The sequence below is a fragment of the Macaca thibetana genome, chromosome 19 (genome assembly GCF_024542745.1).
Source record: "Macaca thibetana thibetana isolate TM-01 chromosome 19, ASM2454274v1, whole genome shotgun sequence".
Taxonomy (NCBI): domain Eukaryota; kingdom Metazoa; phylum Chordata; class Mammalia; order Primates; family Cercopithecidae; genus Macaca; species Macaca thibetana.
In genome coordinates, this window is record NC_065596.1 from 45,442,854 (window position 1) to 45,468,396 (window position 25,543).

At 51.2% G+C, this 25,543-nt stretch overlaps 1 protein-coding gene across 1 annotated transcript; it reads left to right on the forward strand.

Annotated features, from left to right (window-relative positions):
* The first annotated feature begins 1,116 nt into the window (after positions 1–1,116).
* On the forward strand, positions 1,117–16,722 carry LOC126942144 (cytochrome P450 2S1). Its single transcript, XM_050769395.1, has 9 exons — positions 1,117–1,316; positions 2,419–2,584; positions 5,620–5,769; positions 6,309–6,469; positions 6,556–6,735; positions 10,595–10,736; positions 12,782–12,969; positions 15,152–15,293; positions 15,465–16,722. Exons 1-9 carry the CDS (start codon positions 1,140–1,142, stop codon positions 15,671–15,673), a joined length of 1,515 nt encoding a protein of 504 aa, XP_050625352.1. The 5' UTR covers positions 1,117–1,139; the 3' UTR covers positions 15,674–16,722.
* The last annotated feature ends 8,821 nt before the right edge of the window (positions 16,723–25,543 follow it).

Consider the following 25,543-nt stretch of genomic DNA (forward strand, 5'->3'; position numbering starts at 1 on the left):
ATCTTTGAAGATATAACAAATCTTTATTGAGCGCCTACTGTGTGTCAGGCACTGCACTACATGCTGGGGATACAGCAGTGAACCAAACCTGTAATAATTCATGCACAAATGGCTCTAACATTCTTCCTTCTCAAGAAGCGCATTCCCCTGGGCGGCCTTCTCACTTCCTGAAATTGTCTTCATCTCGACTTCATCTGCATGTGGATATGAGCTCAGGAAGGTCAGAGCCCTTCTCTCCGTCGCTCATAGCTGCATCCTCGGGTCTAGAACAAAGTCTTGTTTACAGTAAGACCTCAATAACAATTAGTTGCAGAAATACTAGCTAACATCTATTTAGTGCTTGTTACATGTGCACCTGCGTCTGCTTTAAATTGTGTGCACAGATGTACTATTTAATCCTGAAAACTAGCCCCATTTTACAAGGCTAACAGAGGCACAGAGGAGTTAGGCTGTGAATTCAAGCAGTCTGGCTTCAGCCATCACCGTCCTAACCGCTCTGCAAACTGCCTCTAAGTGAATGAATGAATGACTCAATCATTCTGACTCGCCCAAGTCGAAATCTTAACTCTGCCACTCAGCCGAGTTGACCTGGGACCAACCGATTTATCTCCCTGGACTTCAGATTGTTTATCCTTAAAGGTCAAGTCCTTCCTCTCGGTTCGTGAAGATGTAAGATGCTGGAGAAAACTGGCTGAAAGACACCCCATACACACACGCACACACGAACCCACTCCCGAACAATGAATGAGGGAGGTAGAGCTGGGGTGGGTGGCGCGGGGTCAACGCCAGATGCAGGGTGTGGCAACCTCTAGGCGGCCAAAGTCTCTGGCTTCCAGGTTCTTCTGTTTGCTTCCTCCCTACCCGGGGGCCCAAGGCGCTGTCTCCGCCGCCCGAGCCCCGCGTAAACCTGGGTGACCTCCGAGACATCCGTTGGAGCATGAGCTCCAGACATCAGGCGGCGGCGGTGGTCCGGGAGAAACCTGGCGGCGGGGAGATAAGCCTGCCCAGCAGGCAGGGGGCTGGGCTAGCTGCCCCGCCCCGCGCCTGACTTTGCTGGGGAGGGAGACGCCCGGCTCCCGCCCCTAACTAACCCAGCCGCGCGGAGCGCCTGGGAGAGGAGAAGGAGCCGACCTGCCGAGATGGAGGCGACCGGCACCTGGGCGCTGCTGCTGGCGCTGGCGCTGCTCCTGCTGCTGACGCTGGCGCTGTCTGGGACCCGGGCCCGAGGCCAGCTGCCCCCCGGGCCCACGCCGCTGCCACTGCTGGGAAACCTTCTGCAGCTACGGCCCGGGGCGCTGTACTCGGGGCTCATGCGGGTGAGGGGCCCAGGGGACGTCCTGGCTAAGGGCTGGGAGTCCCTGGGAGAGAAACCCGATTGCCAGGGCGAGGGGGTTTTCGGGTATCCTAGGGAGGAGGCAGGGGCAGCGGTCCCAAGGCAAAGGGGCTGCAGCTTTCCTGGGGTGGGGGCTGCAGCAGGTTGTCCAGGGCTGAGAACCGGAGAGGTGCCCGGGAGAGAGGATCGTGGGGTGGGGGACCAGGGCTAGGAGGGGCAGAGACCTCTGCCTACAGAGAATCCTGGGAAGGTGATGGGCAGGGACCGAGGCTGAGAGAGACAGGAGTCCTCCAGCCAAGGAGAAGCTGATGCGGCTGGGCTTGCCCCAGAGGGAGAGGTAGCTGGAGCCATACAGGTGGGGCATGCTGAAGAGGGCACAAAGAAGAAAAGGGGGAGGCGTCCCTGCGGGAGTTGGAGGCAAAGAAGAGGCTGGAGGATTGCAGGCTCAGAGAGGGGGTCCCGCTGAAGGAATCTGTCTGCTCAGAATGCGGGATGGGAGGATGGGTGGAGCTCAGCTGGGAGTTCCTGGGATGGGGGAGGGAAGGAGAGCAAGAAAGAAGGCAGAGGCAGCCCCAGCCTTAGGGGATAGCGGGTCGGAGCGGGAAGAGGCCTGAAGTTTCCCATTCAAAAGGATTCTGGGTGACTTCAAGGACATAGAAAAAGGGGTGGGGTCGTGGGGGAAGAGATGGGGCAGATACTCAGCAGTGTCTGCTCTAGAATTTGAGGGTTTTGCAGTGACTGAAAAGGGTGGCTGGATATTTGGTAGGTAGGGGGGCCCTAAGGAATTAGGGGAGACCCAAACTGCTTCTGGATTGCCCAGTGTCAGAAGTTAAGGTTCAGCAGGAAGCAAGGGAATGACAGGAAGTTGGGGGATGCCACTGAAGGACGTACTGAGGGAGGAGGCCCGGGAGCCTAGTACAAAAAGAGAACTGAGCCTCAGCTATTTCTGCTGGAGTGGGGGCAGGTTCCTGGTAAAGGGTGTAGAAGCTAAACTCGGTGGCTCCTCCAGTGACAGGGGCCATGATGGAGACAACTTGGCTGGAAGAGGTCACAGCATCCTCTTCTTTCTTCCTCCCTGTGCCCAGCTGAGTAAGAAGTACGGACCGGTGTTCACCATCTACCTGGGACCCTGGCGGCCCGTGGTGGTCCTGGTTGGGCAGGAGGCTGTGCGAGAGGCCCTGGGAGGTCAGGCTGAAGAGTTCAGTGGCCGGGGAACCATAGCGATGCTGGAACGGACTTTTGATGGCCATGGTAAGTCAAGGGCTGCTAGGCCCTCCACTCACAGCCTGCCACCACTAACCGGTGTGTGACCTTTGCACATGGCTTAATGCCTGTTTCCTCATCTGTAAAATGGAGTGATAACAGTGCCCATCGGCTGGGAGGCAGTGGCTTATGCCTGAAATCCCAACACTTTGGGAGGCGGAGGTGGGTGGATCACTTGAGGTCAGGAGTTCGAGACCAGCCTGGCCAACATGGCGAAGCCATGTCTCTACTAAAAATATAAAAATGAGCTGGGCATGGTGGCGCGTACCTGTAATCTCAGATACTCGGGAGGCTGAGGCAGGAGAATCCCTTGAACCCGGGAGACAGAGGTTGCAGTGAGCCAAGATCATGCCACTGCACTCCAGTCTGGGCAACAGAGCGAGCCTCCATCTCAAACAAACGAACAAGCAAAAAGCAGTGCCCATCATGTAGGACTGAGTGATTGAGTGAGGACTGAGCCTTGTGCAGAGTGAGCACTCATTAACCACCAGGTTGTGGTATCAGTGATAACCATCAGTGATCCAGGTAAAGCCCTGAGGGTTCAGAAAGATTCCAGAGCGCTTTCAAGGTCCTGAGGATGGGTGGGTAAGCCCTCCAATGATAGAGGCAGTTCTCTGTGTTACAACAGAAAGCAGGAGGCCCATGCTGGGTGCTGCCAGGAACTCAACAGTGACTAAGACAGCACTGGTGCTGCTTCCCCAGAGCACCGAGGCCAGTGGGGAAACAGACTCACGACACGGTGCCAGCCCAGAGTGGTCAGGGCCAAGACGGGGAAGCACAGGGGGAAAGGTCAGGGTGGGATGGGGAGGGGTCAGGGCAAGAGGGATCAGGGCCAGGCTGAAGGAAGCCCTAGGACTGTAGGAATTTAGAGGAGGTACCTGACCCAGCTCGTTTGGCGAGGGAGATTCAGAAAGTCTTCCTGAAGACAGGCTGTCAAAGCTGAGACTCATAAGATGAGTGGGGAGGGTGTTCCAGGCAGAAAGACCAGCACCTACAAAAGCATGACTTTGAGAGAAGCATTCATTCATTCAACTGGTGAATTTTCAGGCTGGGCATGGTGGCTCATGCCTGTAACCCCAGCACTTTGGGAGGCTGAATTGGAAGGATGACTTGAGCCTAGGTGTTTGAGACAAGCCTGGGCAACATGGTGAGACTCTGCCTCCACAAAACACAAACAAACATAAAAATGATCATTATGCCCGGTCCTATACTGAGTACCAGGTACACGGAGATGACTCAGACAGGTGTGGTGTCCTCTCCTACTGTGGGAGAGGCGGGCTTGTACTGCAGTAAGATAATAGAGGGAGGGAATATAATCCTAAAATGAGAGGGACAGATTTGAGGGCAAACACAGGGCACAGGCACCTGTACGAGGGTAAAGAGGGAATCAGGGAAGGCTTTTCAGAGGAGGTAGCATTTGAGCTGGGCCTTGAAGGATGAACAAATTAGTTCACCAAGGATGGGATGGAAGGGGGTGAGAGTGATGCAGGCAGAGGGAACTGCAGGATCACAGGCCTAGACAGGGGATCCTGACCCCTTTGAGGAAGTGAGAGACCAGTGCAGTCGTAGTGGGCTAAGTAACAAAGCTGAGAAGCCAGGGAAATCCCTGGTCATGCGGGGTCTGTGAGTCATGCCAGAGTGTTTGGGCTTTTGTTTTTCCTGGGAGCAGTCGGTTTTAAGCAGGGAACAGCTGTAGTCAGAGTTGGGAAGATCCTGTGGTTGCTGCCTGAAGGGGATGAAAATGGAGGCTAGGAGCCCAGGGTGATGGACCAGGGCTGGGGCCAGGGGATGGGGAGGAAGGAGTAATTGGGAGAGGCCTGGGGCTCTGGCCAGGGAATGGATGGTGGGCTGAAACAGAGAAAGGAGAGATGCTGAGATCACTTTGGAACACACTGGGGCCAGGGCAGGAGATGCCCAAGGGGAGGTGCCCAAGAGGCCACGACAGGCTGGCGTTGGACAGGGAGGGTCTGTCTGGAACAAGTGTCTTGGATAAAGGAGGAAAACGGTACAGTTCCATCCTCCCTCTGGATTCAACCTCCGAATTACATGGGGCACAGGACCCAGGACCCAGTGGGACTCCATAAATGATGGGATGGTTGGATGCAAGGAAAGAAGAAAGGAGGAAAGAACTCTTCATTCATCCTGGTTAATTACAGAGCAGGCCAGGTGCGGTGCTCGCACCTGTCATCCTAGCACTTTGGGAGGCTGAGGCAGATGGATCACCTCAGGTCAGGAGTTCAAGACCAGCCTAGACAGCATGGCGAAGCCCCATCTCTACTAAAGATATAAAAATTAGCCGGGTGTAGTGGTGTATGCCTGTAATCCCAGCTAGCTGGGAGACTGAGGCAGGAGAATCACTTGAACCTGGGAGGCAGAGGTTGCAATGAGCCGAGATCGTGCCATTGCACTCCAGCCTGGGTGACAGAGCAAGACCTTGTCTCAATAATAATAATAATTACAAAACAGAAGGAGCCTGGGTCATCCCAGCTGCCTACTTTTCAGGAGAATGTACTCCCTTACCCAAGGCCAAAGGATGGGAGAACCACTTTGATTATGCATTTATTGAACACCTACTAAATCCTCATCCCTGGGCTAGGCTGGAATGGACTCAGATGGAGCCTGAAGAGTCCCCCTCAGAGAACCTCACTAGAAAGAAGGGGGAATCGGCCGGTCGCAGTGGCTCACGCCTATAATCCCAACACTTTAGGAGGCTGAGGCGGGCAGATCACGAGGTCAGAAGATCGAGACCATCCTGGCTAACACAGTGAAACCCCATCTCCACTAAAAATACAATTAGTCGGGCATGGTGGCATGCACCTGTAGTTCCAGCTACTCAGGAGGCTGAGGCAGGAGAATTGCTTGAACCTGGGAGGCAGAGGTTGCAGTGAGACAAGATCACGCCACTGCACTCCAGCCTGGGCAACAGAGCGAGACTCTGTCTCAAAAAAAAAAAAAAGAAAGAAAGAAAGAAGGGGGAATGGGCAGAGGTGCTGTTCCCTCTTTGAGTCTAGCCTTCTGCGCAGGGGTTTTCTTCTCCAACGGGGAGCGGTGGAGGCAGCTGAGGAAGTTTACCATGCTTGCTCTGCGGGACCTGGGCATGGGGAAGCGAGAAGGCGAGGAGCTGATCCAGGCGGAGGCCCGGTGTTTGGTGGAGGCATTCCAGGGGACAGAAGGTCAGCATGGCGGGGTCACCCCAGGGTCTCCAGCCAAGTGAAAAGGAAAACTCTCCTACTGTGGCTGGGGGTGGCCCCAACCCAGGTCCTGGAATGGGCGGGAGGGGAAGCCTTGGACTCTAGGGCTGGGCTGGGGGTTCTGTTCACCCCCGCCCTCTGTCTCTGTCCCACTGTCTCTCCAAGGCTGTCACGACATCTCTCTGTGTGTCCCTGGTGCTATCATCCCATTGTTCCTGGGTCTCCATCTCACTCTCTCTGTCTCTTTTCTTTCTCTCTCCTTTCCTCTATTTTTCGGGCCCTAAGTCTACCTCTGTTTCTCTCTCCTTGTCCGTGTGATGGTCACTCAGTTTCTTTCTCCCTGTCTGTTTCTCTGTCCCTGTCTGTCTGTCTCCTTCTTTGCCTGTTTAGCTCTCTCCCTGCACTGTCTGTCCATCTGTCTTTCCCTGCCTCCCTGTCTCTCTCTGGTTGGGTTCAGCCCCAACCTGCTCCCCTCTGCCTGGCTCCATCACAGCCTACCTCACTGCCCCCATTCCACCCAGGACGCCCATTCGATCCCTCCCTGCTGCTGGCCCAGGCCACCTCCAACGTAGTCTGCTCCCTCCTCTTTGGCCTCCGCTTCTCCTATGAGGATAAGGAGTTCCAGGCCATGGTCCGGGCAGCTGGTGGTACCCTGCTGGGAGTCAGCTCCCGGGGGGGTCAGGTGAGTGGGTGGGACCCCTTTCCAACTACCTTCCCTGAAGGTTCCTGCCAAGGTCCCATGAGAACTAGCCGTCCTTCTCCCCACAGACCTATGAGATGTGTTCCTGGTTCCTGTGGCCCCTGCCAGGCCCCCACAAGCAGCTCCTCCACCACGTCAGCACCCTAGCTGCCTTCACAGTCCGGCAGGTGCAGCAGCACCAGGGGAACTTGGATGCTTCGGGTCCCGCACGTGACCTGGTCGATGCCTTCCTGTTGAAGATGGCACAGGTGCGGGAAGGGTGCAGGGACCCCCTCTCTGAATGGGTGTGGTAACCTGGTAGGTCCCCAGCCAGGTGTCCCTGGGGACCTCGACTGGGTCCCTCTCTCTTTCTCTCTCTGCATGTCTCTGTGAGTATGAGTGTCTGTGTGCGTGTGCGTCCCTTCTCTGCACATCTCTGTCTCTTTCAGGGAGTTGCTCTCACTGCCTCTCCCGCCCCCAACCTGGGCATTTGTGCCGGGCTCTCTGTCTCTCCAGCATTTCTCCTCTTTCTCCCTCCCACCTCGGCCCTTGTGTTCAGGCCCCATGCCCACGGTCCCACACCATCAATCCCCAGGATCACTTCATCCCACCCCCTGCAGCCTCCCCAGACTTTTATGTAAATTCACAATTTTATGTGAATTATGGTGGTTTATTAGGAAGCCTTGCAATATCAATTTATGTTAGTAAAGTCCACTTTATTAATTATATGAGAACAATATTTCTTTTTCTTTCTTTTTTTTTTTTTTTTTTTTAAAGAGACAGGATCTCTTTCTGTGGCCCAGGCTGGAGTACAGTTGCAAAATCATAACTCACTGCAACCTTGAACTCCTGGGCTCAAGCAATCCTGCTGCCTCAGGCTCCTAAGTAGCTGGGACAACAGGTGCGCACCACCACACCTGGCTAAATTTTTTTTTTCTTTTCTTTTTTTTTTTTTTTTTTTTTTTTTTTTGAGACAGAGTCTCGCTCTGTTACCCAGGCTGGACTGCAGTGGCCGGATCTCAGCTCACTGCAACCTCCGCCTCCCGGGTTTACACCATTCTCCTGCCTCAGCCTCCCGAGTAGCTGGGACTACAGGCGCTCGCCACCTCGCCCGGCTAGATTTTTGTATTTTTTAGTAGAGACGGGGTTTCACCATGTTAGCCAGGATGGTCTCGATCTCCTGACCTCGTGATCCGCCCTTCTCGGCCTCCCAAAGTGCTGGGATTACAGGCTTGAGCCACCGCGCCCGGCCAAATTTTTTTTTTCTTTGTAGAGACGGACTCTCACTATGTTACCCAGGCTGGTCTTGAAATCCTGGGCTCATGTAATCTTCCTGCCGCCTTGAACTCCCAAAGTGCTGGGACTGTAGGCATAAGCCACCATGCCCTGTAAGAAAACTAGAATTAAGGGGACTCCTAAGGAAATAAATAGTTTTTAATTGTACGAACTTTGGAAGAATGGGGCCACATTCTTTAATTAAATGCAGCCTCCCTGTTTGTGGAGAAAGAAAAATTTTTCTTAACTCTATTGCCCCATTTCTTTTCTCTTTTATTGCATTTTTTTTTTAGTTTTAACTATAGTTAAATATACATAACATTTACCATCTTAACCATTTTTAGGTATGCAGTATAGTAGTGTTAAGTACATTCACATTGGTTTTTTTTTTTTTTTTTTTTTTGAGACGGAGTCTCGCTCTGTCTCCCGGGCTGGAGTTGCAGTGGCCGGATCTCAGCTCACTGCAAGCTCTGCCTCCCGGGTTCACGCCATTCTCCTGCCTCAGCCTCCCGAGTAGCTGGGACTACAGGCGCCGCCACCTCGCCCGGCTAGTTTTTTTTTTTTTGTATTTTTTAGTAGAGACGGGGTTTCACCATGTTCACCAGGTTGGTCTCGATCTCCTGACCTCGTGATCCACCCGTCTCGGCCTCCCAAAGTGCTGGAATTACAGGCTTGAGCCACTGCGCCCGGCCATTCACATTGTTATGCAATCAGTCTCCAGAACTCTTCACGTTGTGAAGCTGAAACTCTATACCCATTAAACAACTGCCAGGCGGGAGGATAGCTTGAGCCCAGGAGTTCGAGACCTGCCTGGGTAATATAGCGAGACCCCGTTCTCCACAAAAAGGAGAGAAAAAAAAAAAAAAAAAAAAAAGACAACTGCCTGCTCCTCCCTTCCCCAACCCCTGGCAATCACCCTTTTTTTTTTTTTTTTTTTTTTTTTTTTTGAGACAGAATCTCACTCTGTCACCCAGACTGGAGTGCAGCGGTGCAGTCTTGGCTCACAACAACCTCTGCCTCCTGGGTTCAAGCGATTCTCCTGCTTCAGGCTCCCCAGTAGCTGGGACTACAGGCGTGCGCCACCACGCCTGGCTAATTTTTGTATTTTTAGTAGAGGCGGGGTTTCACTGTGTTGGCCAGGCTGATCTCAAACTCCTGGCCTCAAGTGACCAAGCTGCCTCAGCCTCCCAAAGTGCTGGGACTACAGGCGTGAGCCACTGTGCCTGGCACCTTTCTACTTTGTCTATATAGATTTGACTATTCTAGGTGCCTCATATGAGTGGATTCATACAGTATTTGTCCTTTTGTGACTGACTCATTGCATTTGGCATAATGTCCTTAAGGTTCATCCATGTTATAGCTTGTGACAGGATTTCGTTCCTTTTTAAGCCTGAGTGATACTCAACTGTGTGTATATACCACATTCTCTGTATCCATTCATTCACTGATGGACACAGGTTGCCTCCAGTTCTTGGCAATTGTGAATAATACTGCTATTAACATGAGTGTATCTCTTCAAGTCCCTGCTTTCAATTTTTTTTTTTTTTTTTCTTTTTTGAGATGGAGTCTTGCTCTGTTGTCCAGGCTACAGTGCAGTGGCACGATCTCAGCTCACTGCAACCTCCACCTCCAGGGTTCAAGTGATTCTCCTGCCTCAGTCTCCCAAGTAGCTGGGACTACGGGTGCCCGCCACCACACCCAGCTAATTTTGTTTTTGTATTTTCAGTAGAGACAGGGTTTCACCATATTGCCCAGGCTGGTCTCGAACTCCTGACCTCAGGTGATCCACCTGCCTAGGCCTCCCAAAGTGCTGGGATTTCAGGCGTGAGCCACCATGCCCAGCCTCTGCTTTCAATTCTTTTGGTTATATCCCTAGAAGTCAAATTGCTGGATTATATGGTAATTCTATAATTCTAATTTTTGTTTGTTTGTTTTCTGAGATAGGGTCTCATTCTGTTGCCCGGGCTCTAGTCCAGTGGTTCAATCATAGCTCATTGCAGCCCTGATCTCCTGAATTCAGCCGATCCTTCTGCCTCAGCCTCCTGAGTAGCTGGAATTACAGGTGTGCCCCACCACACCTGGCTGATTTTTTTTATTTTTAGGAGAGATGAGGTCTCTTTATGTTCCCCAGGCTGATCTCAAACTCCTGAGCTCCAGCAAACTACCTGCCTCAGCCTCCCGGAGTGCCAGGATTACAGATGTGACCACCACTCCCATCCGTATTTTTGATTTTTTCAGGAACTGCTGTACCGTTTTCCACAGGGCTACACCATTTCACATTCCCACCAATGGTGTACATGGGTTTCAAAGTCTTCACATCTTCATCAATGCTTATAACTTTCTGTGTTTTTGTTAGTAGTATTCTCTTTCATTTTAAAAAATATTCCAACCAGAGAGAACTAACATCAAGAGTCTACTTCTCGGCCAGGTACAGTATCTCACACCTGTAATCCCAGCACTTTGGGAGGCAGAGGCAGGTGGATCACCTGAGGTCAGGAGTTTAAAACCAGCCTGGCCAACATAGAGAAACCCCGTCTCCACTGAACATACAAAAATTAGCCGGGCGTGATGGCACGCATCTGTAATCCCAGCTACTCAGGAGGCTGAGGTGGGAGAATTGCTTGAACCTAGGAGGCAGAGGTTGCAGTGAGCCAGGATCGTGCCACTGCACTCAGCCTGGGCGAAAAAGCAAGACTCTGTCTCAAAAAAAAAAAGAGTCGACTTCCCAACCTTCCCCAAAATTTATCTAAACCCCGTGACAAAACTCGTAGTGCTGACCCCAGGCTTGGCTGTTCTGGACATTTACTTCCCGAAGGCTGTGTTCTCTCAGCCCCTCTGCCTGGTTTCTTTCAGGAGGAACAAAACCCAGACACAGAATTCACCAACAAGAACATGCTGATGACAGTCATTTATTTGCTGTTTGCTGGGACGATGACGGTCAGCGCCACGGTCGGCTATACCCTCCTGCTCCTGATGAAATACCCTCATGTCCAAAGTAAGAGCCTTTTCCACCTTGGGAACAGAAGTGAGGGTTCTCGGCTGAAGTGAGGGTTCTCGGCTGAGCAAGGTGGCTCACGCCTATAATCCCAGAGCTTTGGGAGGCTGAGGCGGGCTGATCACTTGAGAACAGGAATTTAAGACCAGCCTGGGTAACATAGTGAAACCCCATCTCTACTAAAAATACAGGTGGTGGCATGCACCTGTAATCCCAGCTACTCGGGCGGCTGAGGAATGAGAATTGCTTGAGCCCAGGAGGTAGAAGTTGCAGTGAACTGACATCACACCACTGCACTCCAGCCTGGGTGACAGAGGGAGACACTGTCTCAAAAAACAAAAAGTGAGAGTTTTAGAGGGAAGAGTGGGCAGGCCGAGCAGACAGGCTGAGCTAGATCTTTGAGGCATCAATGGGCACGGCGTTTGGGATGTCCGGGAGCCAGAGGAGGTTCAGGAGTTGCTGACTGCAGTATGAGGCATAGTGAAAGACAAGGCAGGTGTCTGTGGGCCTCGCCGCCTTAGTGATACATTAGGTGCCTTATGCTGAGCCATGGGGAGCAATGGAATGACTCTGAGCAGGGAAGGGCAGGGTCAAATTGGTTTTTTATTTTTATTTTTTATTTTTTTATAGGGGATAGAGTCTCCCTGTGTCGCCCAGGCTGGAATGCAGTAGTGTGATCTCGGCTCACTGCAACCTCCAGCCTCCCGGGTTCAAGCAATTCTCCTGCCTTAGCCTGCCGAGTAGCTAGGATTACAAGCGTGCACCACCACACCCAGCTAACTTTTGTACGTTTAGGAGAGACAGGGTATCCCCATGTTGGTCAGGCCGGTCCCAAACTCCTGACCTCAAGTGATCTGCCCATCTCGGCCTCCCAAAGTTCTGGGATTACAGGCATGAGCCAAGGCGCCCGGCCCAACTCCAGCATTTTAGGGTTAGGCAGCTGCTGCGGGTCATGGGGATGGGCTGACCTGGGAGTTGAGGTCCTGGTAGTGTTGCAGGAGTGGAACCAGCTGTGACTTCTGGCAATGACTTGGGTTCTCTGAGTCTTCGGTTTCTTCATCTAGGAAATGGGGATAGATAACAATACCTATCTCACAAGGGTGCTATGGGAATTAAGAAAGTATAGATGAGCCAGGCATGGTGGCTTATGCCTGTAATCCCAGCACTTTGGGAGGCTGAGGTGGGAGGATCACTTGAGGCTAGGAGTTCAAGATCAGCCTGGGCAACATAGTGAGGTCCTGTCTCTACCAAAAATAGAAAAGTTAGCTGGGCGTGGTGGTGTGCGCCTGTGGTCATAGCTACTCAGGAAACTGAGGTGAAAGGATCACTTGAGCCCATTAGGTGAGGTGAAGGCTATTACAGTGAGCCATCATTGCACTGCTGCACCAGCCTCGGCAACAGAGTAAGACCCTGTCTCAAAAAAAAAAAAGAGAAGGCTGGGTACGGTGGCTCACGTCTGTAATCCCGGCACTTTGGGAGGCCAAAGCGGACGGATCACCTGAGGTCAGGAGTTTGAGACCAGCCTGGCCAACATGGCAAAACCCTGTCTCTACTAAAAATACAAAAATGAGCCGGGCATGATGGCAGGCGTCTGTAGTCCCAGCTACTCGGGAGGCTGAGGTAGGAGAATCTCTTGAACCCAGGAGGCGGAGTTGCAGTGAGCCGAGATCGCGCCACTGCACTCCAGACTGGGTGACAGAGTGTGTAATCCCAGCTACTCAGGAGGCTGAGGCAGGAGAATCACTTGAATCCGGGAGGCAGAGGTGGTGAGCCGAGATCGCGCCATTGCACTCTAGCCTAGGCAACAGAGCAAAACTCGGTCTCAAAAAATAAATAAATAAAATAAAATAAGAGAGAGAGAGAAGATAGATGGAACACCCAACACACAAGATGTGTGGTCTTTGGGCTCAGTGAGGGCTGGGGGACTACTCCTCCCCACCTGTCAGCCTCACCCCAAACTACAGCTATGCAAGCAGATGGGCTTCTGAGGGGAGGATCCTTGGGCCCTACCTGCTGTCCGACTCCCGCCCTCCTCTTGCTTGCAGAGCGGGTACGTGAGGAGCTGACTCAGGAGCTGGGGTCTGGCCAGGCACCAAGCCTAGGGGACCGTACCCGCCTCCCTTACACCGACGCGGTTCTACATGAAGCACAGCGGCTGCTGGCGCTGGTGCCCATGGGAATCCCCCGCACCCTCATGCGGACCACCCGCTTCCGAGGCTACACCCTGCCCCAGGTGGGTATGCGTGCAGCCGCGGCCCATGGCTCTCTGCCTCGGGGCCTGAGCCCGGGTTGGCTGCTATCAGTGTCTCCCTGACTTTCTCTGATCTTAGTCAGTCTCTCTCTCTCTCTCTCTCTCTCTCTCTCTCTCTCTTCCTCCTCTACTCCCCACTGCATCTTTCTCCTCCTTCTTTCTCTGACACTCCCTCCCTTTCTGCATCTTTTAACTCTTTCTGTTTCTTTTTGGTTTATGTTTTCTTGCCCTTTGACTCTATCTCTGGGCCCCATCTGCCCCAGAGATCTCCTAATTCTATCTCCTTCCAAAGTGGTCGGGACAGTCGAATGAGGTAACATACAGAGAAGCAGCTTGAAAACTGAGGAGCAAGTCCAGGACTAAGGGAAGCCCTCTCGACCCTTAGCCCCTGATGCAGACACATTCTCTCCTCTGTCTCTCTCCCTCAATCTCAGTGCCCTTCACTGGAGAGCAGCTCTGATGAAGAACCAAAAGGGGGCGATGTTTCCCCAGAAACCCCAGCGGTTTAGTGCAAGCAGCTCCCTCCACCTTCACTGCAGAATCAAATCTGCGGCTGTTAGGATCCAGTGCTGCTTTGCGGCTATTTTCTTTTTCTTCTTCCTTTTTTTTTTTTTTTTTCTGAGATGGAGTCTCGCTCTGTTGCCCAGGCTGGAGTGCAGTGGCACGATCTCGGCTCACTGCAACCTCCGCCTCCCGGGTTCAAGCGATTCTCTTGCCTCAGCCTCCTGAGTAGCTGCAATTACAGGTGCGTGCCACTACACCCAGCTAATTTTTGTATTTTTAGTAGAGACGGGGTTTCACCATGTTGGTTAGGCTGGTCTCAAACTCCTGACCTCATGATCCGCCAGCCTCGGCCTCCCAAAGTGCTGGGATTACAAGTGTGAGCCATCGCGCCTGGCCTACCCCCTCCTGTTTTGTAAATGGGGCCTTGGGCAAATCACTTCTCCCTCTGAACCTCAATATATCCCTCCTCTAAATTAGAAACAATAATAGTATCAACTTGGAGCTGTAAGATAATGCTTGTAAAACAAACACCAGCTCAGCTACTTGGGAGCCGGTCCTGTGTACCAGGCAGCAACACTTGAGTGATGATAATGACAGGTATCCAGGCTTGAGGACCTGCTCTGCACCAGGGGTTATTCTGAGTGCTTTCCATATCTATTATCTCATTTAATCTTTAAAGCAACCCTATACCATTATCATGCCCATCTTACAGATAAGGAAACTGAGAACTTGAAAAGTTTCTAGAAGATTTGCCAAGGTCACCCAGCCCGCATATAGTATTCTTTGCCCCTCTCTCTTTCTTTTCTTTTTTTTTTTTAGACGGAGTCTTGCTCTGTCACCCAGGCTGGAGTGCAGTGATGCGATCTCGGCTCACTGCAAGCTCTACCTCCCGGGTTCACACCATTCTCTTGCCTCAGCCTCCTGAGTAGCTGGGACTACAGGTGCCCGTCACCACGCCTGGCTAATTTTTTTGTATTTTTAGTAGAGACGGGGTTTCACCGTGTTAGCCAGGATGGTCTCCATCTCCTGACCACGTGATCTGCCCGCCTCGGCCTCCCAAAGTGCTGGGATTACAGGCTTGAGCCACTGCGCCCAACTTTCTTTTCTTTTCTTTCGTTCCTTCCTTCCTTCTTTCCTTTTTTTTCTTTCCCTCTTTCTCTCTTCCTCTCTTCCTTCTTTCCTTGCTTCCTTCCTTCTTTTCTCCCTTCCTCCCTTCCTCTCTTCCTCTTTTCCTCTTTCTTTCTTGACAGGGTCTCTCTCTGCCTCCCAGGCTGGGATGCAGTGGTACAAGCATAGCTCACAGCAGCCTTGAACTCCTGGGCTCAAGTGATCCTCTCACCTCAGCCTCCTGAGCAGCTGGGACTATGGGCTCACGCCACCATGCCTGGCTAATTTTTTCATTTTTCGGAGAGACAAGGTCTTGTTATATTGCCCAGGCTGGTCTCAAACTCCTGGGCTCAAATGCTTCTCTCACCTCAGCCTCCCACGTGGCTGGGATTACAGGCATGAGCTGCTGCATGCCACTCAACACTCAACAAATGTTGATGCCGTTATGTTTGTAAACTCGTGTCCCTGGCACCCCAGACTTGTGCTCCATACTCGAGGACCGAATAGACTTGGGTGGGAAGGGATTTGTAGCCTGATTATTATTTCCCCTCAGGGCATGGAGGTCTTCCCCCTCCTTGGCTCCATCCTGCATGACCCCAGCATCTTCAAGCACCCAGAAGAGTTCAACCCAGACCGTTTCCTGGATGCAGATGGACGGTTCAGGAAGCATGAGGCGTTCCTGCCCTTCTCTTTAGGTATCTGTTGCAGCCTTGGGTATCACGAGCAGGCGCTGGCAAACTCCAGGCATCTGTGCCAGCTGGGGGCACCCTTCTGCACCCTGGGCTTACTGTTGGCCCCCCTGTTCTCCCCATGGGCCTAGGTGTGAGGAGGACTGGCTCAGCCCTTTCTCTCTCTCTCCTCACAAGGGAAGCGTGTCTGCCTTGGAGAGGGCCTGGCAAAAGCAGAGCTCTTCCTCTTCTTCACCACCATCCTGCAAGCCTTCTCCCTGGAGAGCCCGTGCCCACTGGACTCCCTGAGCCTCAAGCCCACCATCAGTGGCCTTTTCAACATCCCCCCAGCCTTCCAACTGCAAGTCCGTCCCACTGACCTTCATTCCACCATGCAGACCACATGAAGGAAGGCAACTTGGAGGTGGTGGGTGCCCGGGACGGTGCCTCCAGCCTCAACAGTGGGTATGGACAGGGTTAATGTCTCCAAAGTGTACACTGCAGGCAGCCACATTACACACCTGCAGCTGTTTTCCAGAGACTGTCCCACGGCCCACACACTCACTTACTTGACTCATGCTGCTGTTAAGATGCACAACCACACACTCATACACAACTACAAGAGCCACAAAGCAACTGCTGCGTTAGCTTTCCACAGACATAAATATAGTCCATCTGCAATCACAAGCACATAGCCAGGTAACCCACCAACTCCCCTGGATCTTCACCCAAAATGTGGGAGTCTGCCTGTCACCTTTATAAGCCACAGAAACAGCCACACATATTCACAGCTCACACGCCCTCTCCATTCATCGAACTTCTCAGTGTCCCTGTCTCTGGTGCCTGGCACAGGGAACATCATGCCCCCTCCTGAGCCATGCCACAGAGAGACCGTCACTGTCTATGGCCCTGACACATGCTCCCTCTCGTGGCTGCACCACTCTCCCAGCCTGTGACCACCGATGTCCACATACCCCCAACCACTGGTCCACACAGCTACCCACATATGACATCGTCCTGGCTTCCCGGAGTATCTTCCCACTTAGACACGCCGCTCCCACGGAGGCACAGTCCCCAGCCACCTTCGCAAGTGCAGCCCTCAGTCACCCCTTTTTAAGCACCCTGATTCTCCCAAATGCAGAGACATCTGGGTCTGCAATTATGCACGGAGACCTTGGACATACGAGGACCCTCAGACCAGAGGGACACCTGCCCCACCCCAACACGTGCTTATGTAACCAAGCGGCTCCTGCTACCCCTCCACACACACATACGTCCTCACTGATCTACAGCCCCTATTCGGCATCAGAGTCCCCACTAGACCCAGTGGAAGGGGTTAGAGGCCAAGTAGGGGCCAGGTTCCAATTCACCCTGTCAGGGATTGAGCCAGATCTGATGTCCTTGTGATTTAAGGGTCCGGTTTGGGAATTAAAGTTTGTTCCTGGCCTTTAGCCTACTGCGTGTGTGACCCGTGTCAGTCACTGTGAGTAAGGGGTGGGGACAGGGCAGTCCACCCCTCCCCTGAGGCTGGGCGGGAGCTGAAAAACATGGCCACCGCCCACCCTGGCTGTTGACATCAGGACCAGATGTGGAGCTGGGAGGAGGGGCAGGGCTGGGGCCGCCCTGGGCCTCACTTTCAAAAAGGGCCAAGGTGTCCGGCGGTGAGAAGTGGGGAAGGAGAGGGTAACCCAAGCTGGACTGCGGACCTTGGGGGCTTCCTCAGTCAGGGAAAGCCTGAAGCCAACTAGATCCAGACCCTAGAGACTCTTCAAACTTGAAAGCACAAGAACTCTTCAAACTTGAGCACAGGAACTAGCTTGCAACACAGACCCTAAACCCACTCCCACTTCTTCCACACTTTTTCTCTTGCCTCCTCTTCACAAGGAAACCAGACGCACTTCTAAATTTTTTTTTTTTTTTTTTTTTTTTTGAGACGGAGTCTCACTCTGTCACCCAGGCTGGAGTATGGCAGTGTGATCTTGGCTCACTGCAGCCTCCGCCTCCCGGGTTTAAGCGATTCTCCTGCCTCAGCCTCCCAAGTAGCTGTGATTACAGGTATGTGCCACCACGCCCAGCTAATTTTTGTATTTTTGGTAGAGACGGGGTTTCACCATGTTGCCCAGGATGGTCTCGAACTCCTGACTTCAGGTGATCTGCCCGCCTCGGCCTCCCAAAGTGCTGGGGTTACAGGCGTGAGCCGCTGCTAGATGAATTTCTTATCTAGCAAAGAAGTTTGCAAACATACACAAAAGTAGAATGATACAGTGAGCCCTCAGGTGCGCAGCACCCAGCCTCATTTCAATAGTCATCAACTTTCTGCAGCTTTTACTTCATCTATATCCTTTTCTGCCTCTTCTTTTTTTGAGATGGGGTTTTGCTTTGTTGTTTAAGCTGGGGTGCAGTAGCATGATCATAGTTCACTGTGGCCTTGGCCTTGGACTCCTAGACTCAAGTGATCCTCCCGCCTCGGCCTCCAAGCAGCTGGGACTACAGATGCATGCCATCACACCTGGCTAAATTTCTTATTTTTATTTTTTATAGAGAAGTTCTCACTATATAGCCCACACTGGTCTCAAATTCCAGGCCTCGAGAGTTTCCATCCCAGCCTCCCAAAGTGCTGGGATTACAGGTGTGAGTCACTGTACCCTGTCCTGATATTTTTATTTTACCTATTGCTTTTTATTTATTTATTTATCTTTTTTTTTTTTTTTTTGAGACAGAGTCTCACTCCGTTTCCCAGGCTGGAGTGCAGTGGCACCATCTCAGCTCACTGTAACCTCCGCCTCTTATGTTCAAGCAGTTCTCCTGCCTCGACCTCCTGAGTAGCTGAAATTACAGGCGCCTGCCACCAAGCCTGGCTAATTTTTGTATTTTTAGTAGAGACGGGGTTTCGCCATGTTGGCCAGGCTGGTCTTGAACTCCTGACCTCAGGTGATCTGCCTGCCTTGGCCTCCCAAAGTGCTGGGATTACAAGTGTGAGCCACCGTGCCTGGCTACCTATTGCTTTTTAAAGATTATTTTAAGGCAAATTACAGAAAGTAATTTAATACACGTTTCTAAGAGTTAAGGACATTTTTGCCCTTGACATTTTATGAAGACAGTTTTCAAACATGCAGCAAAGTTGAGGGAATTGTACAAGGAACACCTTGTGCACCTCCAGGGTTCTCCCACTAGCACTTCGCTACACTGCTTTCTAACATTTCTACCCACGTGGCCACCAGCTCAGGATTTATTTATTTATTTATTTATTTTGAGACAGAGTTTTGCTCTTGTTGCCCAGGCTGGAGTGCAATGGCGCAATCTCGGCTCACCGCAACCTCCACCTCCCGGGTTCAAGCAATTCTCCAGCCTCAGCCTCCCGAATAGCTAGGATTACAGGCATGCGCCACCACGCCCGGCTAATTTTTGTGTTTTTGGTAGAGATGGGATTTCTCCATGTTGGTCAGGCTGGCCTCAAACTCCTGACCTCAGACCTCAGGTGATCCACCTGCCTTGGCCTCCCAAAGTGCTGGGACTACAGGTGTGAGCCACTGCGCCTGGCTGATTTTTTTTTTTTTTTTTTTTTTTTTTTTTTTTTTGACGGAGTCTCACTCTGTCACCCAACCTGGAGCACAGTGGCATGATCTTGGCTCACTGCAGCCTCCACCTCCCGAGTTCAAGCGATTCTCCTGCCTCAGCCTCCTGAGTAGCTGGGATTACCGGCGAGCGCCTGGTTAATTTTTGTTTTTTTAGTGTAGATGGGGTTTCGCCATGTTGGCCAGGCATGAGCCACTGTGCCCAGACCAGTTCAGGATTTTTTAGGCATTTCTGACGAAATTGCACCTATCAGTTCATCAAAAAACTTAAGCAATGCATATATCATTAGCTAAAGTTTAAAAAAAATTCCAAGATATTAACACTTTATTGGCTTAAGTTCTACAGAGGTAGCACAAAACAGAATAATAGAGAACTGAAAGATGAGATTGGAATCAGATCCTAACTTTGCCACCTCCTAGCTGGCCACACCTTGGCTGAGGCTTTACCATCTTAAAGTCTTAATAAATTGATAAGATGTGAGAAATGTGGGCCAGGCACAGTGGCTCACACCTCTAACCCTAGCATGTTGAGGGGCCAAGGCAGGAGGATTGCTTGAGTCCAGGGGTTCAAGATCAGCCTGGGCAAAAGGGCAAGACTCTGATTCAAGGAAAAAAAAAAAAATCCCGAAAGAAATGTGAAAAAATTTTAGAACTTCATAGGAAATAAATATGTGCTAAGTTCTTCTTGGATTTAATATTACTATTTTTTTATATGTCAGTGTACTTTGAAAAGGAATGAAGTTTAAGGTTTTCTTCTTTTAAAATTAAGGCAATGGGGCCAGGTGTGGTGGCTCATGCCTATAATCCCAGCACTTTGGGAGGCTGAGGCGGGCAGATCACTTAAGGTCAGGAGTTCGAGACCAGCCTGGACAACATGGTAAAACCCGGTCCCTACTAAAAATACAAAAATTAGCCAGGCGTGACGGCAGGCACCTGTAATCCCAGCTACTAGGGAGGCTAAGGCAGGAGAATCGCTTGAACCCGGGAGGTGGAAGTTGCGGTGAGCGGAGATCATGCCACTGCACCCCAGTCTGGGCAACGAGAGCGAAACTCTGTCTCAAAAAATCAAACAAAAAATATATTCACAATGTTGTATAACCATCACCACTATTTATGCCCAAAATGTTTACATTGTTTCCAACAAAAACTACCCATTAAATAATAACTCTGGCCGAGCGTGGTGGCTCACACCTGTAATCTCAGCACTTTGGGAGTCCAAGGCACATGGATCTCTTGAGCCCAAGAGTTCAAGACCAGTCTGGGTAACATAGGGAAACCCTCTCTCTACAAAAAGTGAGCCCGGTGTGGTGGTGCACACTTGTAGTCCCAGTTACTCAGGAGGCTGAGGTGAGAGGATCACCTGAGCCTGGGAGGACGAGGCTGCAGTGAGCTATGATCACTCCACTGCACTCCAGCCTGGGTGACAGAGGGAGCCCATCTTAAACAACAACAACAAACACAATAACTCCCTGTTAAAGTTTATTTTTTAAAAGTCAAAACTACAATACTCACTTTCACACCTATCACAATGAACAATTCTGTTATTCATTCATTGTATTCATAATCAGTGTTCACATTTTCACATTTCTCTGATAGTCTCATAAATGTCCTTTTTTTTTTTTTTTTGAGACGGAGTCTTGCTCTGTTGCCCAGGCTAGAGTGCAGTGGCGCGATCTCGGCTCACTGCAACCTCCGCCTCTCAGGTTCAAGTGATTCTCCTGCCTCAGCCTCATGAGCTCCCAAGTAGCTGAGACTACCAGTGTGCACCACCACACCCATATAATTTTTGTATTTTTAGTAGAGACGGGGTTTCGCCATGTTGGTCAGGCTGGTCTGGAACTCCTGACCTGGTGATTCGCCCGCGTTGGCCTCCCAATAGGCTAGGATTACAGGTGTGAGCCACTGTGCCTTGCCTGTCCTTTTTTTTTTTTTGAGACGGAGTCTTGCTCTGCTACCCAGGCTGGAGTGCAGTGGCGCGATCTCAGCTCACTGCAAGCTCTGCCTCCCAGGTTCACACCATTCTCCTGCCTCAGCCTCCCAAGTAGCTGGGACTACAGGTGCCCACCACGCCCGGCTAATTTTTTGTATTTTTAGTAGAGACAGGGTTTCACCGTGTTCACCAGGATGGTCTCGATCTCCTGACCTCATGATCCGCCCGCCTCGGCCTCCCAAAGTGCTGGGATTACAGGCGTGAGCCACCGCGCCCGGCTGTCCTTTTTTTTTTTTTAAAGATAGGGTCTTGCTCTGTTGCCCAGGCTGGAGTGCGGTGGCACAATCTCTGCTCACTGCAACCTCTGCTTCCCAGGCTCAAGCGATCCTCTTGTCTCAGCCTCCTGAGTAGCTGTGATTACAGGCACACACCACCACACCCAACTAATTTAAAAAAACTTTTTTTTTTTTTTGAGATGGGGTCTCCCTTTATTTTGCAGGCTGGCCTCCAACTCTTGGGCTCAAGCAATCCTCTCACCTTGGCCTCCCAAAGTGCTGGGATATCAATGTCTTTTAAGATTGGTTTGTTCAAATCAGAATCTGAATTTTGTTTGAAATGTCTTTGAAGTTTTTTAAATCTGTAACTGTTACCCATTCTTTTATATGCCATTGATTTCCTCAATCAACTGGGTCATTGGCCCTGTACAATTTTTCACATTCTGGATTAGGCTGACAGTATCTTTGTGGTGTTGTTCAAGATGTCATTCTGTTCCCAGGATCTCCTGCAAACTGGGAATTAGATCAGATTCAGGCTCATTCTGGCAAGAGATCCTCACTGGAGGTTCTAGGCCACATCTCGTTGCATCGCATTGCAATAACTGATGGTCCCATGTGTAGTGACACTTAAAATTAATGTGTCCAGGTCCTGATCCCTCTGTTAGAAACTCTGCCAACCAGCCAGGTGTGCGGTGACTCACGCATGTAATCCCAGCAATTTGGGAGGCTGAGGCGGGAGGATCTCTTGAGCCCAGGAGTGCAAAACTAGCCCAGATAACAAAGTGAGACCCTGTCTCTACGAAAAACTAAAAAATTTAGCCAGTTATTGTGGCGCACACCTGTGGTCCCAGCTACTCGGGAGGCTGAAGTGGGAAGATCGCTTGAGACTAGGAGGTCAATGCTGTAATGAACTGTATTCATGCCACTGCACTCCAGTCTGGGCAACAGAGCAAGAACGTGTCAACCTTTCACTTGCCTTAGCAGAGGGATCCTTTAAACCCTAGATCAGATGGTGTTACTCCTGTTCATATCATAGTTAAAACAAAGGTCGAAGTCTTTGCCAGTCCAAGGCTCACCCTCACCCCAAGCCTACCTTCCCTCTACCCCTGCCCACAGCTGTTCCAGCCACAAACAGGCCTCTTCACAGTTCTTCACACGCCTGCCACACGCCTGCCTCTGGGCCTTTGCACTGGCTGTTCCATCCACCTGGAATACTCTTCCCCACAGGGCTCACTTGCTAATTTACTTCAGATCTCAATCATAACCTGAGAGAGGCCTTCCCCCAACATCCTAAAACAGCACCCACACCTCTCACTATCCCCTGCTTTTTCTTTTTTTGTTTGTTTGTTTGTTTTTTGAGATGGAGTTTTGCTCTGTTGCCCAGGTTGGAGTGCAATGATGCGATATTGGCTCAAAGCAACTTCTGCCATCGGGGTTCAAGCGATTCTCTTGCCTTAGCCTCCCAAGTAGCTGGGATTACAGGTATGTACCCCCACACCCAGATAAATGTTGGGTTTTTTTTTTTTTAGATGGAGTCTTGCTCTGTTGTCCAGGCTGTAGTGCAGTGGCATGATCTCAGCTCACTGCCTGCAACCTTCACCTCCTGGGTTCAAGCAATTCTCCTGCCTCAGCCTCCCGAGTAGCTGGGACTACAGGCACGTGCCACCACACCAGTTTAATTTTTGTATTTTTAGCAGAGACAGGGTTTCACCATGTTGGCCAGGCTGGTCTCGAACTCATGACCTCGTGATCCACCTGCCTCAGCTTCCCAAAGTGCTGGGATTACAGGTGTGAGCCATGGTGCCTGGCTAATTTTTGTATTTTTAGCAAAGATGGGTTTCGTCATGTTGCCCAGGCTGGTCTCAAGCTCCCGACCTCAGGTGATCCTCCTGCCTTGGCCTCCCAAAGTGCTGGGATTATAGGCATGAGCCACTGTGCCCGGCCCCTCCTTTATTTTTCTTCACTGCACATCTTGCAACATGATAAGTATTTATGTGAGTGTTATTTCTCTTCCCCTTTGAATGGAAACTCCAGGAGGATGTGGACTTGTCTGCTCATTGTAGAAGCCCCACCCGTAGCTTCTACAATGGACAGCCCCACCTGTCCATCTTTCCTCTTCTTTTTTTTTTTTTTTTTTTTTTTTTGGAGATAGGATCTCGCTCTGTCATCCAGACTAGACTGCAGTGGTGCCATTATAGCTTGCTGCAGCCTCAAACTCCTGGGCTCAAGCAATCCTCCTGCCTCAGCCTCCCCGAGTAGACAAGACTATGTGTGCAAGCACGCCTGACTAATTAAAAAAAAATTGCCATCCTGGCTAACATGGTGAAACCCCGTCTCTACTAAAAATACAAAAAATTAGCTGGGTGTGGCGGGCACCTGTAGTCCCAGCTACTCGGGAGGCTGAGGCAGGAGAATGGTGTGAACCCGGGAGGTGGAGCTTGCAGTGAGCCAAGATGGCGCCACTGCACTCCAGCCTGGGTGAGAGTGTGAGACTCCGTCTCAAAAAATAAAAATAAATAAAAAATTTAAAAAAAAATTTTTTTTTTGGAAGACACAAAGTCTGGCTATGTTGCCAGGCTGATCTTAAACCCCTAGCCTCAAGTGATCCTCCTGAAGTGTGGGATTATAGGTGCGACCCACTGGGCACAGCCCCATCTCTTTTTCTCTTTTTTGGGCGGAAGGGGAGATGGTCTCTTGCTGTCACCCAGGCCGGAGTGCATTGGCGCAATCCTGGCTCACTGCAACCTCCACCTCCCAGGTTAAAGAGATTGTCCTGCCTCAGTCTCCCAAGTAGCTGGGACTACAGGCGTGCACCACCATGCCTGGCTAATTTTTTTTTTTTTTTTTGTATTTTTAGTAGAGATGAAGTTTTTAAAAGTTGGCAAGGCTAGTCTCGAATTCCTGACCTCAAATGATCTACCCACCTCGGCCTCCCAAAGTGCTGGGATTACGGGCATGAGCCACCACGTCCGGCCCCCGTCTCATTTTTTAAAATGCATTTCAAAGTAAATTGCAGGCACATAGCAGGTACTCAGCAAATGTTTGATATTGTTCATGAGTGAATGAATTCACAGGTTCAAGTAGGCCATCAACCAGCTGGGTCCACTGAGCCCTTGGGTGGACAGGGGCCCCCCAACAAATATGTGAGACCTTTGCACATATTTGCACCCCTCAAAAATGCCACAATAGGCCAGGCGTGGTGGCTCACACCTGTAATCCCAGCACTTTGGGAGGCTGAGGCAGGAGAATCACCTGAGGTCAGGAGTTCGAGACCAGCCTGGCCAACATGGTGAAACCCCGTTTCTACTACAAATACAAAAATTAGCCGGGCATTGTGGTGGGTTCCTGTAGTCCCAGCTACTCAGGAGGCTGAGGCAGGAGAATATCTTGAACCTGGGAGGTGGAGGTTGCAGTGAGCTGGGATTGCACCACTGCACTCCAGCCTGGGTGACAGCAAGAGACCATCCCCGCAACCAAAAAAAAAAGAAAAAAAGAAAAAAGAGATCGGCCTGGGCACAGTGGGTCACACAGTGGGTCACGCCTATAATCCCATAGTTTAGGAGGCCCAGGTGGGATGCTTGAGGCTAGGAGTTTAAGACCAGCCTGGCAACATAGCCAGACCCTGTGTCTCGCCCTGTCACCCAGGCTGGAGTGCAGTGGCATGATCTTGGCTCACTGCAACCTCCACCTCCCGGATTCAAGTAGTTCCCTGCCTCAGTCTCCCGAGTAGCTGAGATTACAGGCGTCCGCCACCGTGCCCAGCTAATTTTTGTATTTTTAGTAGAGACGGGGTTTCCCCATCTTGGCCAGGCTGCACTTGAACTCCTGACCTCGTGGTCCACCCACCTCAGCCTCCCAAAATGCTGGGATTACAGGCATGAGCCACTGTGCCCGGCCTAAAACAGTTTTGTTGTTGTTGTTGTTATTTTATTTATTTATTTATTTATTTAGAGACGGAGTCTGGCTCTGTCACCCAGGCTGGAGTGTAGCGGCGCAATCTCAGCTCACTGCAAGCTCCGCCCCCCGGGTTCCCGCCATTCTCCTGCCTCAGTCTCTGGAGTAGCTGGGATTACGGGTACCCACCACAATGCCTGGCTAATTTTTTGTATTTTTTTTTTTTTTTTTTCTGAGACGGAGTTTCGCTCTGTCGCCCAGGCTGGAGTGCAGTGGCGCGCTCTTGGCTCACTGCAAGCTCCGCCTCCCGGGTTCACGCCATTCTCCTGCCTCAGCCTCCCGAGTAGCTGGGACTACAGGTGCCCGCCACCACGCCCGGCTAATTTTTTTGTATTTTTAGTAGAGACGGGGTTTCACTGTGTTAGTCAGGATGGTCTCGATCTCCTGACCTTGTGATCCGCCCGCCTCAGCCTCCCAAAGTGCTGGGATTACAGGCATGAGCCACCGCGCCCAGCCAATTTTTTGTATTTTTAATAGAGACGGGGTTTCACCGTGTTAGCCAGACTGGTCTTGATCTCCTGACCTCGTGATCCGCCCGCCTTA